The 12,996-nt window shown below is 41.5% G+C and overlaps 1 protein-coding gene across 2 annotated transcripts in view; it reads right to left on the bottom strand.

The window, feature by feature from the left end:
• LOC113033280 (coronin-1C-A) overlaps window positions 1–12,996 on the bottom strand; it is a 39,625-nt gene that overhangs the window by 24,222 nt on the left and 2,407 nt on the right. Inside the window, exon 3 of one of the 2 annotated variants that reach the window (XM_026186931.2) lies at window positions 9,780–11,757. In XM_026186931.2, coding sequence (XP_026042716.1) covers window positions 9,780–11,751 — 1,972 coding nt within the window. In that variant the 5' untranslated portion in view covers window positions 11,752–11,757. Of the gene's footprint in view, window positions 1–7,926; window positions 8,177–9,779; window positions 11,758–12,996 lie in introns of those variants that run through there. The other variant, XM_026186933.2, reaches the window with a different exon arrangement.

Below are 12,996 nucleotides of genomic sequence, written 5' to 3'. Positions count from 1 at the left end.
AAGTTATCCAGCCATGCCATTTATTAAAGCAGAAAATCTGTTATGTCAGGTCTGTTTAGAACGCCGTCATCTGCTTGGTTCTAAATACACATATAAAGCAACCATGACCACACCAGTTTTCCTCATTTGGTAGCGCACATGGTGCTGAATGTGTTCAAACTCAAAGATTGATCATCTTATTTGCTCAAACTGCAAAAGTTAACACAAAAACAGAGAAGAACTCTCAAATAACAGCTTCTAAATAGTTAAATTGATTACAGCTTCAAACTGCAGATATTTAGTGTTAAGTGGCTCTGGCATGTAAAATCAGCGGGGCCTGTGTGTTCAGGCAGTAAAGGCTTGGCACTGGACTGACAGCTTCAGTCATACGTTAGTGATACGGAGACACTCCCAGGAGAAATGCTGTGTGTATTCAATGATAGCCTCCTGAGAGTTACAGTTCACTGATTCAGCCCCAAGTCAAGAAAAAATAAATAAATAAAAAAAAATATTTTGGGCAAATAAGATGAAAGCAGACCCATGTACCTTATTGCCTCCTGAGCCAGCAGCACTGAGCCTGATGTGCAGAGACAGGAGGAGGGCCCACACCCCGAGGAAATTACCAACAGGAGTAGCACCAGTGTGACACAGATTTTAACATCCTTGTTTGTATTCCTCAACTGCACTCACATCTGACACTGTTAAGCAATTGAACAGTATTCCAGTCATGTGTAACCAGTATCAAACAACAGACAATACTACCTTTAGGAACAGCAGAGTTTCTATAACCAAGGTTTTCCTTTGGGCCGGTGCTAGATTGGGCCCTCAGACTGAGGGTCACTCCACACTGCCGTGCTGGGCTATTTTGCTGTGCGGAAACCGATTTATCTTCTACATATATTCTGTCACTCATCAATGACGAGAGTGGGTGACCACTGGCCAAGGAAATATAAATGGCCCCCTTTAATTTGTGTTATAAAACAGTCATCCACTGTGGCAGCACCTCAGTGACAGGAGACATCTCATGCTGCCACAGTCAGTTATGTTCACACATTTCAGTTAAAACATAGGCCACCTCAATCTGTCAACACCCATTTGTATTCCAACCGGTTTCCCATTGACACAACTAACGTACAATGATATTACCAAACATAACTGCACCGTTGTAAAGACAGAGCTGCAGTAAAGAGTCTCTGTTATGGTGCTGAAACCCAAATATAACCTCTTGTGAATCAAATCAAAGCAACTCAAATCAAGAGTAAACAATATATATCAGTTAAAAATCCACTTCCAGGCTCTATATGTTTTTAATCACCGTTTTCAGGGTGCAAAACTGCACTTGCTGCTTTGTGTTTTAGAGTGTGCTCGCTGCTTGGTGAGTAAGATGTGACATAACATGAAAATCCCAGCCACAAATCAGGATGAGCTGATGTTGGAGAGGGAGGGGCAGCGGAATTAGAGCGGAATTACAGACAGAGCCTAAACGGTCACCAACCGTCATTATGGAAAACTGCTGTATACTATATACTCTTATTAGCTGCATATGAATTACATCAACCTACTTTCTTTTCCATCAGCATGTCAACAGTAGGGCTGGGCCATATCATACCATTCACGGTAATACCTTGATGGGGTTTTTTTGCACTAATAAAGTTGGTGAGTTGTAAAGTATTTTGTCTAGTGTCAATTATATCGTCAGTTATATCGTTATCGCAAATTTTCAAATGTATATCATGATAAATATTTTTGGTCATATCGCCCTGCTCTAGTCAACAGATATAAAGAAGTTAAACTTTAACTACTTTTATTAGTTCTAAGATCATTTTAAATGAAGTTTAACACCAAACCAAGGACAGCAATATACATCAAAAATGAAAATATACTAATTTCATGTAAAGTTCTTAAATTACCAAATAGTGCCACCTTGTTAAACTCAGCCCAGGTCACTGCTAGCCATCCATGCAGGTTCACACTAATGACACACTAATATGGTGGTAATATAGAGAGGAAGGTGCATGGGATTGTATTTGTGGTTAAAGAGTATCATATTGTACCTTTAGTAACAGTCAGTATAGGACAGACATTTCTTTCTCACACTCAAATTCCCTCACACCACACACACACACCCGCCAATGTCGCCTCATTGCTCTTCACACACTGGCTGCCTTTTGCCTTTTGTCACCAAGACCGCATGAGACGCCACCTAAATCCCCTTCCTGTAACCAAGGCCACGGACCACTATTGTAATCAGAGTCCAGCTACATTCCAGCAATTTTTGAAACAATGAGATAACGTGCCTAGTTCTTTTTCTCCCCCCACCTCTCTCCGACCCCAATCTGTGCTTTTATTCGTAAGCATAGAAAACACTACACAGATAGTGTTTTAAGGAAAGCAGCTGTATTCTTTTACAGTTTGTAGACAAAATGAGAAGGACTGAGTGATAAAACTCTAAAAATAAATAAATAATTATAAAATGGCTTTCCTTGATTCTGCATATTGACTGTAACTGTTGTACATTGACTTCAATGGAAAATCTATAGAACTCATTCCACCCACATTTTGACAGACTACAATCCGCACTAAAGCAGCCACACATTTGCTAATATTCGAGTGCAGCTGTGGACGCCAGCACATTAAGAGTGTGAGTGAGATAAAAGACCAAATGACTACAGATGATGACATTGATGAAAAGAAGGGTCAGAGGAATTATGTAGTGTTCAGATGTTTTAACCATTGTTAACCAATATTTGATCTGGCAAAACTTTACACTGGATGCTCTTCCTGACACAACCATTCCCATTTATCTAGGTTTGGGATTGGCACTAGGAATACAATGGCTTAATGCCCCTCCCAGCTGGAAGAAAGCCTGGAGAGGTGGAAGTATGCTTTGGAGAGAAGAGGAATTAAAGACCGCAAAAGCAAGACAGAACATGTGTGAATGAGAAGGAGTAGAAGTAGTGAAGACAGATGAGTTTAATCATCAAAAGCAATGGGGAATACACAAGAGGGATGAAGAAGAGAGTGCAGGTAGGGTGTAGACAAGTGTCAGGGGTGATTTGTGACAAAAGAATAGCAACAGGAGTGAAAGGAAAGGTTCACCAGATAATAGCAAGTTCAAAAATCAAAGCTGAGATGGTTTTGACATGTGCAGAGGACGGATGGTGGATAAATTGGAAAAAATATATTGAAGAGTTGCCAGGCAGGAGAAAGGAAGACCACAAAGAAGTCATGGTTTTAATGAAGGAGGACATGCAGAGGATTGGTGTAACAGAGGAAGATGATAGGCATGGTATGAGATCAATATGATTCTTGGTGGTGACTCCCTGAAGAAAGGAGCTAAAACCAGGAGGAGGAGACCGTTTAAGTGTGACAAAGGCTACTTTCACACTGCAGGCGAAAGTGCATCAAATCCGATTTTTTTGGACCCTATGCGACCCATATCCGATCATGGTATGACAGTGTGAACGGCACAAATACGATATTTTCAAACCCGATCTGGGTCACTTTCGTATGTGGTACTGAATCCGATACATATCCGATGTTTTAGAAAGGGACTGCTGTTTGAACGGTCATGTCGCATTAAATCCATCTTTTACATCACTGACGCAAGACAGATGCCAATTATCAGCGCCGGAGAAGACATCGCGAAAGCTTCCTGGCCATCCAGTGTAGATGTCAGTGATACTATTGGGAAGACAACGTTGGAGAAACGTGAACATTTTATTTGTACTGTATAATCTGCAGATTCTGACAGAAATCTGCAACTATCCTTTGAAGCACCGCTCCTCTAAAACAGCAATAAGGATAATTATTAGGTTAACTACATTATTATGTAAATAACTTAAAGCAAAAATTGGGAAACGTAAAGTCAGAAGTCTTTATATTAAGGGCCATCAGTCAAACAATACTGTTTGCTCTGGGTCTAAACCAGAGTGTTGTGTGTGACGTCTTCTTTTGCGCATGCGGGCCTCTTTGAGCGTTCACGCTAGAGCGCATTTGCTGTCGCATTTTATTTGTAGTGTGAACAAGCAGACCAAAAAAAAAAAATTTAAAAAAAATTCGGATTTGATCAAAAAAATCGGAATTGAGCATTAATACCTGCAGTGTGAACGTAGCCAAAGAAGCAGAGCAGCTTGCACTGCATACTCTACCTTTTTTCCCCACAAAGGCATGTAAATACATGTAGACGCCAGTACAGGGAGTCAAAAATGTTGGATTTAAGTAACCAACCCTCGATGCCTACTATCTACTGGTCATAAACAAATCTCTCAGACAGCACATTCCCAGCTATCTGAACAGCTGTGCCATACTTCACTACCAAACCAGACTTGTGCTCTGAGCCATATATGAGCCTCACCGCCCACTTCACTGGAGCAGTACTGTTCTTGAATCTATTAAAAACAATTGAAAAAAATGAAATGATACAGAACCTTTTTGCTTTTTAAGATATTATTTTGTGTTATTTTGCTTGTGTTATTTTGCAAAACGTTTTTGAATTACCGCGACAAGATTTTTTCCCATATTGTTCAGCCATAGAAATATATTTAGCTTTACGACCCAAGAGCAGCACAGAACTAATTACTAGCTGCGATCACATACCTCAGATCCTATGTTTAATATGTTTAAGAAAAAACTGACACTGGCTGTTTTCCAACTTCCTCGTTTCATAAGAGAAAAAAAACAAAACAAAAAAAAAACAGACTCCTTAAAGCCAGACATAAGAAACAAATGTGTCAGAAAACGTCTGCGTGTTCAACATGAGACTGGCCATGCCTCAGAGTGCTCAAGCTTAGCCCTTCATCCAAACTCTTTATCACTTTCTGCTCTATAAGACTTTAAGGACTAAATCCCAAACTTCTTATCCTACTTAGAAGTCAAGGTTTAACAGGAACCACTTTAAAGTCTTAGAAAATTACTCACAACAGGAAAAACCCTAGTTTGTGTTGGTGTTGGTGTGTAGGATTACATTTATCTGTGTGGACATTTTCCTTTTCCCATGAGACAATCTGCATGATAAGCCAAATGAAAAGCAGACAAAAAGTCAAAACCTGCTTATTCCTCAACTCAGAAAAGAAAATCTGCTCAATATTACCGCCTCAGTGTACAAAGCATATTCCTTGCCTCTTCCTGATTAGATACTTCCCCTCCCCCACTGACTAATGCACAAACCACCACTTCATTTCAACAGATGTTGTAAGTGGTGGTGGGAAAGACCAATGGATAAAACAGTATTATTAGTGTGACTGCACCTGCTTGAACTGCTCATCTACAGTTCATTACAAACGTAAAGAAGATGACTAACAAAAAGTGGACTGCGGATTTAACTTCATTCTTCAGCATAAGAAAAAAAATAAACTTTATGCCAAACATATCAGGACACAACAGAAAGGGTATTTAGATGCCAAACTGACTACTGGCTTGTTTTCATAACATGGTCTTTGTTATGGACGCAACTTGTCTGAGCAATGGGGACTAACGCAATTAGCAGCATAGATTTAGCCAGCTGTCCCTTTTCTTATCTACTAGTCCAGTCTAAACAAGCACGACTGCACTAAGCAGGTAGTTACTCCAATAGGACCACACAGAGGACGCTGTGTTTGGTGCAGTGTTTTCATGATAAGATAAACTGCAAAAGAGGCCTGCAGTCCATAATCTAATCTAAAAACCAATCTGAAAATTTACTACATAACACTTTGTGGCATGTGCTGGTCCTTTGCTGGTCCTTGGCCAGGGACAGCTACCAGTAAGTCATACCACGGAAAATATATGCTTCCCATTTCAGTTTCATGATTTTCTTTCTACACCTTTGTGCAGTGCATGGATGCCACAGAAGATTAGATGAAATGGAAGCAATGGCTTTTTCTGTTTTTTGTATGACTTGTTGCATTTTAGCTTGTTTATTTTGGTCTTCCTGTGCTGAAAGTAGGTTTACCTACCCTAATGCAGGCACTAAAAAGACTCCACAAGTGGGATTTTAATAACTTTAACACTTCCTACTTTCTGCCCTCTGGACAAACAAAAAAAGAAGAACCGTGTAAAGGTTTCTTCAGTCCGAAAGTGCTTATTCTGTATTTCCCTGAAAAGCCACAACTACTTGTGAAAAAAGATGGAAAAAAAATCCACCAGATGGGAAGTGCTTGATTTAAAGAAGTCAACACTAATTAAATAAATGTAACGGACATGCTGGATACCATATTACTTTCATGTAATTCGCAATATTTGAAATTCACTTGAAAGTTCACCACAGCCCACACGAGAGCGCCTTGCAGCAGCTGATAGGAACAAACACTCCCTCACATCTTATGCTCAGTTTCCCTCTGCTTCCTGACCCACTTCCTCTCTCAGCCCAGCCATAGGAAGGCAGGCTATCCACTTCTCAAGACCGTGTGCTGCAGCACAACAGGCAGAGGTTGATGTGTCTGGAATGGCAAACAAGTCTTAACACAGCTGTAGAGCTGTAGTAATGCTGACCTCAGGGTCGCTCTGTCAGCCTTCACCTGCTTTTGTGACCACAGCATGATTCGCACATGGGAAGAAGGGGGGACCCTCCTTCAACTGAGAGCTAATTACACATAGAAGCTGAGTAACCTAGTTAAAGACAGGGGCCAAGTATGTAAGTCATGCTGCCCTTTTGGCACACTAACCACAGTCATTACAATTCAAACTACCCTATTGTCATAAACAAGCAAATGAGCCAGTGGTGGCGCACAGACACAGCGATACACAAAAGAGTGTTTGGGAATTCATGCAGCCACTAGTGACTCTTTACAGAGACTACTTATGACTGCCAAATGGGAATAAAGGAGACAGCACTGAGTATTTAATTATCTCCATAAAACCTTCAGATTTGGAGTCAACAATTGTAATAAATCATTTCCAATGGTGGTATTGTTTTGATTGCTTTCAATCACTTTAAAAAAAAACCCAAAAAAAACAAAAAAAACAAATCATCTCTAGTTCAGGCGTTTGCTTTTCTCTGTTCAGTGCACCTGTTTATTGAATATGTACTGGCCATATAATGAAGTCAAAAAGAAAGATCTTGGCTTGAGAAGCTGCATTTGTGAAACGCAGTTATGTTCCTGTCCACCCCCCACCCCACCCCCCAAAAAACACCCTCATTCATTAATGGCAACACCCATTTAATTACATCTGTGGTCCAGTTGTGGGCAGTTTAATTAAGATATTGAGGCAATAAACCGTTTTTGACTGCAAGCCAAACAACACTTGCATTTAATATACAGCTCTCCACGTATGATGAAGCAGAGGCGGTTTGGTGATGGTGGAAGAAGGGGGGACGCAGTAATCTATGCAACTGGGAGGTGCATCCACTTTCATGCTTTGACTCCTTCCCATTTCCCTTCCATAACACTGTGTTAGTGGGTCAGTTCTGAACCTAGCAGCATTTGTGTGAATACAATGGACTCGAAGAGGGTAATTTACTGTATGTGCGAATTAAAGACTTAACATTTGGATATTTTTTCGAGCCCATTGTTCAGTTTGAAAGAGACTACAATGACGCCAGCAGTGAATGCCAGGGGGCAGGGCGCGGTTGCACCTCGGCGTATGTGGGTCTACCGTTTGGGAGATAAGTTTTCCTGCCGCACTATGGCTAGCTACCCCACCCCGATCCATAACGTACAAACGGCACATTCCCTCCCTCTAAACCCAAGAGCCAAAGGAACAAAAATCATCTTTGTCTAGGGGCTAGAAAGTTTTTCAGCAATGTCAGTTAACTGCCGCTAACGGTTAGTGCTAGCTTTACCGAGAAAAAAAAAATGTTCCCATTACACAGACTGTCCCGATTCATTTTAGCTAGCGCATGCACTTTCGTGTCTGGACTGCTGTAGTTGGGTGTAGGGGAAAAAACGAAGATCGCCGCAACCAATTTAAGAGAGCGAAGCAGAAAAACGAAATATTCTTAAATAATCTACATCATCTTTAACCTACCTTCTGAGAGGAAAATGCAAGTATCTCCGAAAGCTGAATGAAAAAGCACAAAACCCAACTCGTATCCCAACTGATTTCTCCTCCCTCTGCCGGAGCCGCTGCTGCGCTGACACGAGCCGCTCTCTCTGTGTGCTCTTTCCCCTCTCCGACACAGGCCCCGCCCCTCCGCTGCTTTGGCGAGCGCTGCGTGGATTACTTTCTTTGAAGGACACAGCTCACAGCCAATCACAAGCATAGACCTCACACCTCCTTTCTTCAGGTTCCCACTTACTGAAAATGACTCTTAAACTGTGTGTTTATGGCAGCTTCATACCATTTTAATCTCTATTGCACGCCGTTATGTCCTCCTGTTATCCATTTACTACATACTGGTTATTATATACATATTTTTCTACAACCATATGTTAAGAAAAAGCACAATTTCACAACCCATTTAGATGAACTGCCAAATGCAACTCCTTCATGATCCAGGAGGATTTCATAATATGGCATGAGGCTGAGGCAAAAATAGCTGGATAGTCTGGCTTTATGCATGCACATCCAGTTGTAAGTGAGTGGGGGCAAGCTGGCTGATACTATTAGAAGGATACACACACACACACACACACACACACACACACACACACACACACAAGGCATGTGGCTAAGTTGGCTAACAAAGTTGGATTAAATTTCTTAGGCTTTTTCCAACATCAATAAGCAAAAAGTGTGATTCAGGATGAAGCAACACCAATACCTGCTTAGTAGATACTGAAATTACATTTCACATCTCCATAAGAACACATGTAAAAGTACTGCAGAGGGTCATCAACACAGCCCAGAAGATCACTGGCTGCTCTCTGCCCAGCCTGGAGGTCACTGCAAACTCTCGGTACCTCAGCAGAGCTGGCAATATCATCAAGGACCACTCTCACCCCAGCAACCAACTGTTTGAACTATTACCGTCAGGCCGACGGTACAGGTCACATAAAACCAGGACAAACAGATTCAGGGATAGCTTCTTTCCCAGAGCTATCACCGTAGTAAATAAGCACAAAAACAATTGAACCTATTCCATACCGTCACTGTCATTATATTATGCTGCTATTCATACTGTCATTATATTAATGCTGCTATCCTGTATATATTGTACATACTATTGTTTGAGTACTTACGATTGTTTTTTTTTTGTACTTTTTATATTTTACATTTATATTTATTATTGAAACTTGCACCAAGGGAGTGGCACTCCAATTTCGTTGTACTCTGTACAATGACAATAAAGGCTATTCTATTCTATTCTATGTACCCCAAGTGTAAAACAGCACCACGAGATGGCGGTATTTTACAAATCCAGAGACACTAGAAAACAGCCGTGGTCTATCAGGCATCCTTTCCCAACATTTTAGGGCTCATATGCCAGAAAAACTTCAATAAACACGGACATTGATTCATTTTCCTGCTATCCTGGTACTCCCAGTTAATTTGACGCTGCAGTAAATGGAGTACTGCACAAAAGTCTTAGTCTTATTTTAGTTCTGTTTTTTTGCACAATACTCAGCTGAATCAGTTCCCAGTTCATTCTGCAACAAGAATGATGACCTCTAAAAAATTACCAGGGTAATAAGCAGTCCTGCAACAAATGATGGCTTTAAAAAAAAAAAAAAAAGTGCACCCGTACACTAAAAAGAAGTGGTGCTGCTTCAAATGTAAGTACCAAATATTTCATTTCTGATTTATCCCGGATTTATCCCATATGCATGAAAAGCAATTTGCATTAATATTTAAAGATCTTTGATTTTAGGCTTAGATTTAGCCTCCTTACACTCTGCAAAGTACTATGTATGTTACAGTGTAGATTTCAAATTACTTACCTTTTCTCATTGATGGCTTCCTCTCGATGGGCTTCTCGGGGGTTTTCTGAGCAGAATCAAAAGCCGCCTTCATCTGTGCCACCTTCACGGACTGGTTCTGCTCATCCGACTTGAGTTCAGCTAGCTTTGGCCGCTCCTGGTGCTGCAGCTTTTCATGCAGCTGAACTGTCTCCTTTATGAGTTCAGAGACGGGCCTTGATCGGGGAGTGCCCAGGGACTTGTTTCTCTCTGAGATAGAGTCATCATCATAGTCTTTGCCAGGTTTTTTAGCAGTATCTTCTGGAATCTTGTTTTCTGTGTTAAGCATCATATGAGCATCCTTCCTCATGCTGACTGAGACTTGGTGGATTTCCTCTGAGGTAACCTTAACACCTGAACTCGAGACTGAGCCAGCATCTGCAGCTAGTGCAACAGTTTTCTTCAGGGACTCTTTTCTCCTGACCGACCGACTATCTGCCTTTTCAGAGTCAGATAACTGTGGGTTGCTTTTGCTCTCAGCATCACTTCTTATCTTCAAAGGAGGTCTGAGAGTACTGGTGTCTGTCTTTTGCCCATCATTCTTTGTAGGTGGAGACAGAGAGGAAGGTGCAGATTCCTCGCCACTCACTTCACTTTTTTCATGTGAAACAGCTGATTGTAAATCATCCGAGCCTACACCCTCAGAGAGGCCTATATCTGCCTTTATCTTCACATCCTGCTTGTTTGAAGCATCAGTTGAGTCTATGTCTTCAGCTCTGAAATCACATGATTTTGGGCATGAGCTCTCAAAACAAAGCAAATCTGAAGCTGCACTGTGAGTAGAGATTGCTTGTTTCACATCCAGGTCTTTACTGGTGTAATCTTTTGTTGCATACTCTGCTTTATGCTTATTGTGTATCCCATCTGCAGAGGAGGACAAAATCCCCTTTATATCACTTTCTGAAAGATCAATCCAATCACCAGGCGATGCTAATGCTGAACTGTCAAGGACCTCCTTTGCACTTACATCTACAGGAACATCTGAGGTGTCCTTGCAGTCAGTATGAACTTCTTTTATTTTAGAAAGGGATGGTGTTGCCTCCTTTTTATTCCTCTTAAGCAGCTTCTCCAAAATAGAGCTGGGTTCAGTGGAAACTGGATTCATGTCAGCTGTATCCACGTGTGAATAAGCCCTTGCCAACTCTCTTTGGTCATCGGTGGCAGCTTCATGTTTAGTTTTACTTTCTGCGCTCTCCTTTGAAGGTCTACAGTGAATGGTATCACTCACGTCTGATAAAGGCGCTCTCTGAAGGCTGTTTTTCAAAGGATGCTGGGGTTGAGGTGGGGGTTCTTTCCCCTCACTCAAGCGGCCCACTGTTCCCGCGCAAATCTTAATATCCTCATTCTCAACTTTATGCATCATAGTTTCATTCGGATCCTGAAAGTGCAGAGACTCACTTCCTGCATGAGCGCCACATCTGCTGCTCGTCTGCATCATAGATCCCCGTTCAGAGATGTGAAAAGAGCTTGCGTCCTCTGGGTTTTCACCTTGGTTCTCCTCATGTGGTAATGTTTCCTCTGCCGGATACTCCATCTTGATCTTTTTCTCACTCTTGATCTGACTGAACCGCTTACAAGCTCTTGCACTTTCCACAGTTTTCAAACTGCTCTTGCAGTCCTCGTCCGTCTCATGTGGGACCAGTGGAGCAGTCCTCCCTCCTCCTCCTCCTTCCTCCTCCTTTCCTGCAACCCCTCCCTGTCTCACCTCTCTTGCAGCAGCAGAACTCTCCCACACATTCATGTGCTCCTTACTAGAAGGTGTTGTTGGCTCCTGATCCTGAAACTCTGGCTTTACCCCGGAGTTACTGCCCTCGTCTTCACATAATGTTTCTCCCTTTATGACATCACCTGCATGACTGCCCACACATTCAGAGTCATGGCTGGGCTTCGCCTCCTCCGATCCTTCACTGAAACCTTGCTCTCCTCCTTCCACTTTGTCTAGATTCTGTCCCATGATGGTCTGTGGAGAAAGACACGATGTTAATCTCACAACAGTCGACCAAATCCTCCTTCAATCACACGCTGAAAACTGAAATAAACAAAAACAGTGAAAACAGAGGAGGAAGTGAGCAGACACTGTGCAGCACATTGCAAACACTCATAGTCACACGGGCCATTTTCATGGAGGTGGTTAATTGCCCACCTTATTACTTTAACTGCAATAGTATAGTCCCTGTTGACTATTTAATGCACTTCCAATGTCTGGGCCAGCTTGACTTTAAGTCAAATTACATTTGCAACATTAAGCAGTGAGCTCTCCTGTGAATTTCCATACTTTGTTTTTCAATCGATCAGTAATCCAGTAAATGTATGAATCAGGGTTTTTTTTTTGTTTGTTTGTTGTTGTTTTTTTGAGCATCACAGATGATGAACTGTTACTTGCAGTCTGTCTCAAAAGAATTTAATTAGTTCACATTTCTTTAGCTGAATTTAGCAAAAGTGTTAAAGATTACATAGTTTTTCCAGGCACTAAATAATATTTCTCAAAGACCTACTAGCTGAAAACTTGGCATATCTCAGCATGGTGTGCAATGTGTGCTTAAAAACATCTGAGGAAACAGCAGATGTGCAGTATCTAAGAGTCATGTCCTCAAAAAATAGAAAAAGAGTCCAGCCCTTTAGTTGATGCATCTACAAGTCATGGTACAACAGTGAGTGTCTACAGCTATCTGTAAGACACGGGCGGAGCTCTGCCATGGATTGCAGCTGCATTTCAGTCAGTGGTGCTGGACATCTTGTCAAAATTGGTGAAATTAAGAACGCAAAAGTATCTTCGGATTTTGATTTTATTGCCAACAGCTTAATTTTTCCATCTTGACAGTTTTACTCGATAGAAGAAAGAAAAAAACAAAACAAAAAACACACATTGTGGAAAACTATCAGTCATGGATTGGTCTCCCCAGAGCCCTGACATCACCATTATTAAAGCATGTGAGATTATGTTGACAGAGAACGGAAGAAAAAGCAACAGACATCGAAAGAGGAGCTTCAGAGTTCAGGCCGTACTGAAGAATAAAGGTGGTCATAGCAGATAGACTTTCAAGCTCAATACAACTGTACAAACACCGTTTTTTGCTTTTTATACTGTGCAGCTCTGCAGATGTTTCAATAAACTGCTCCACCTATTTCCAGTTTTCCCAGAAGAATACAAAGATGTGGTGGGTGGCTAGAGACTTCAGCACAGTGCTGCATGTTAAAT

The sequence above is a fragment of the Astatotilapia calliptera genome, chromosome 12 (genome assembly GCF_964374335.1).
Source record: "Astatotilapia calliptera chromosome 12, fAstCal68.1, whole genome shotgun sequence".
NCBI lineage: Eukaryota > Metazoa > Chordata > Actinopteri > Cichliformes > Cichlidae > Astatotilapia > Astatotilapia calliptera.
This window is presented reverse-complemented; position numbering and strand designations above follow the sequence as displayed.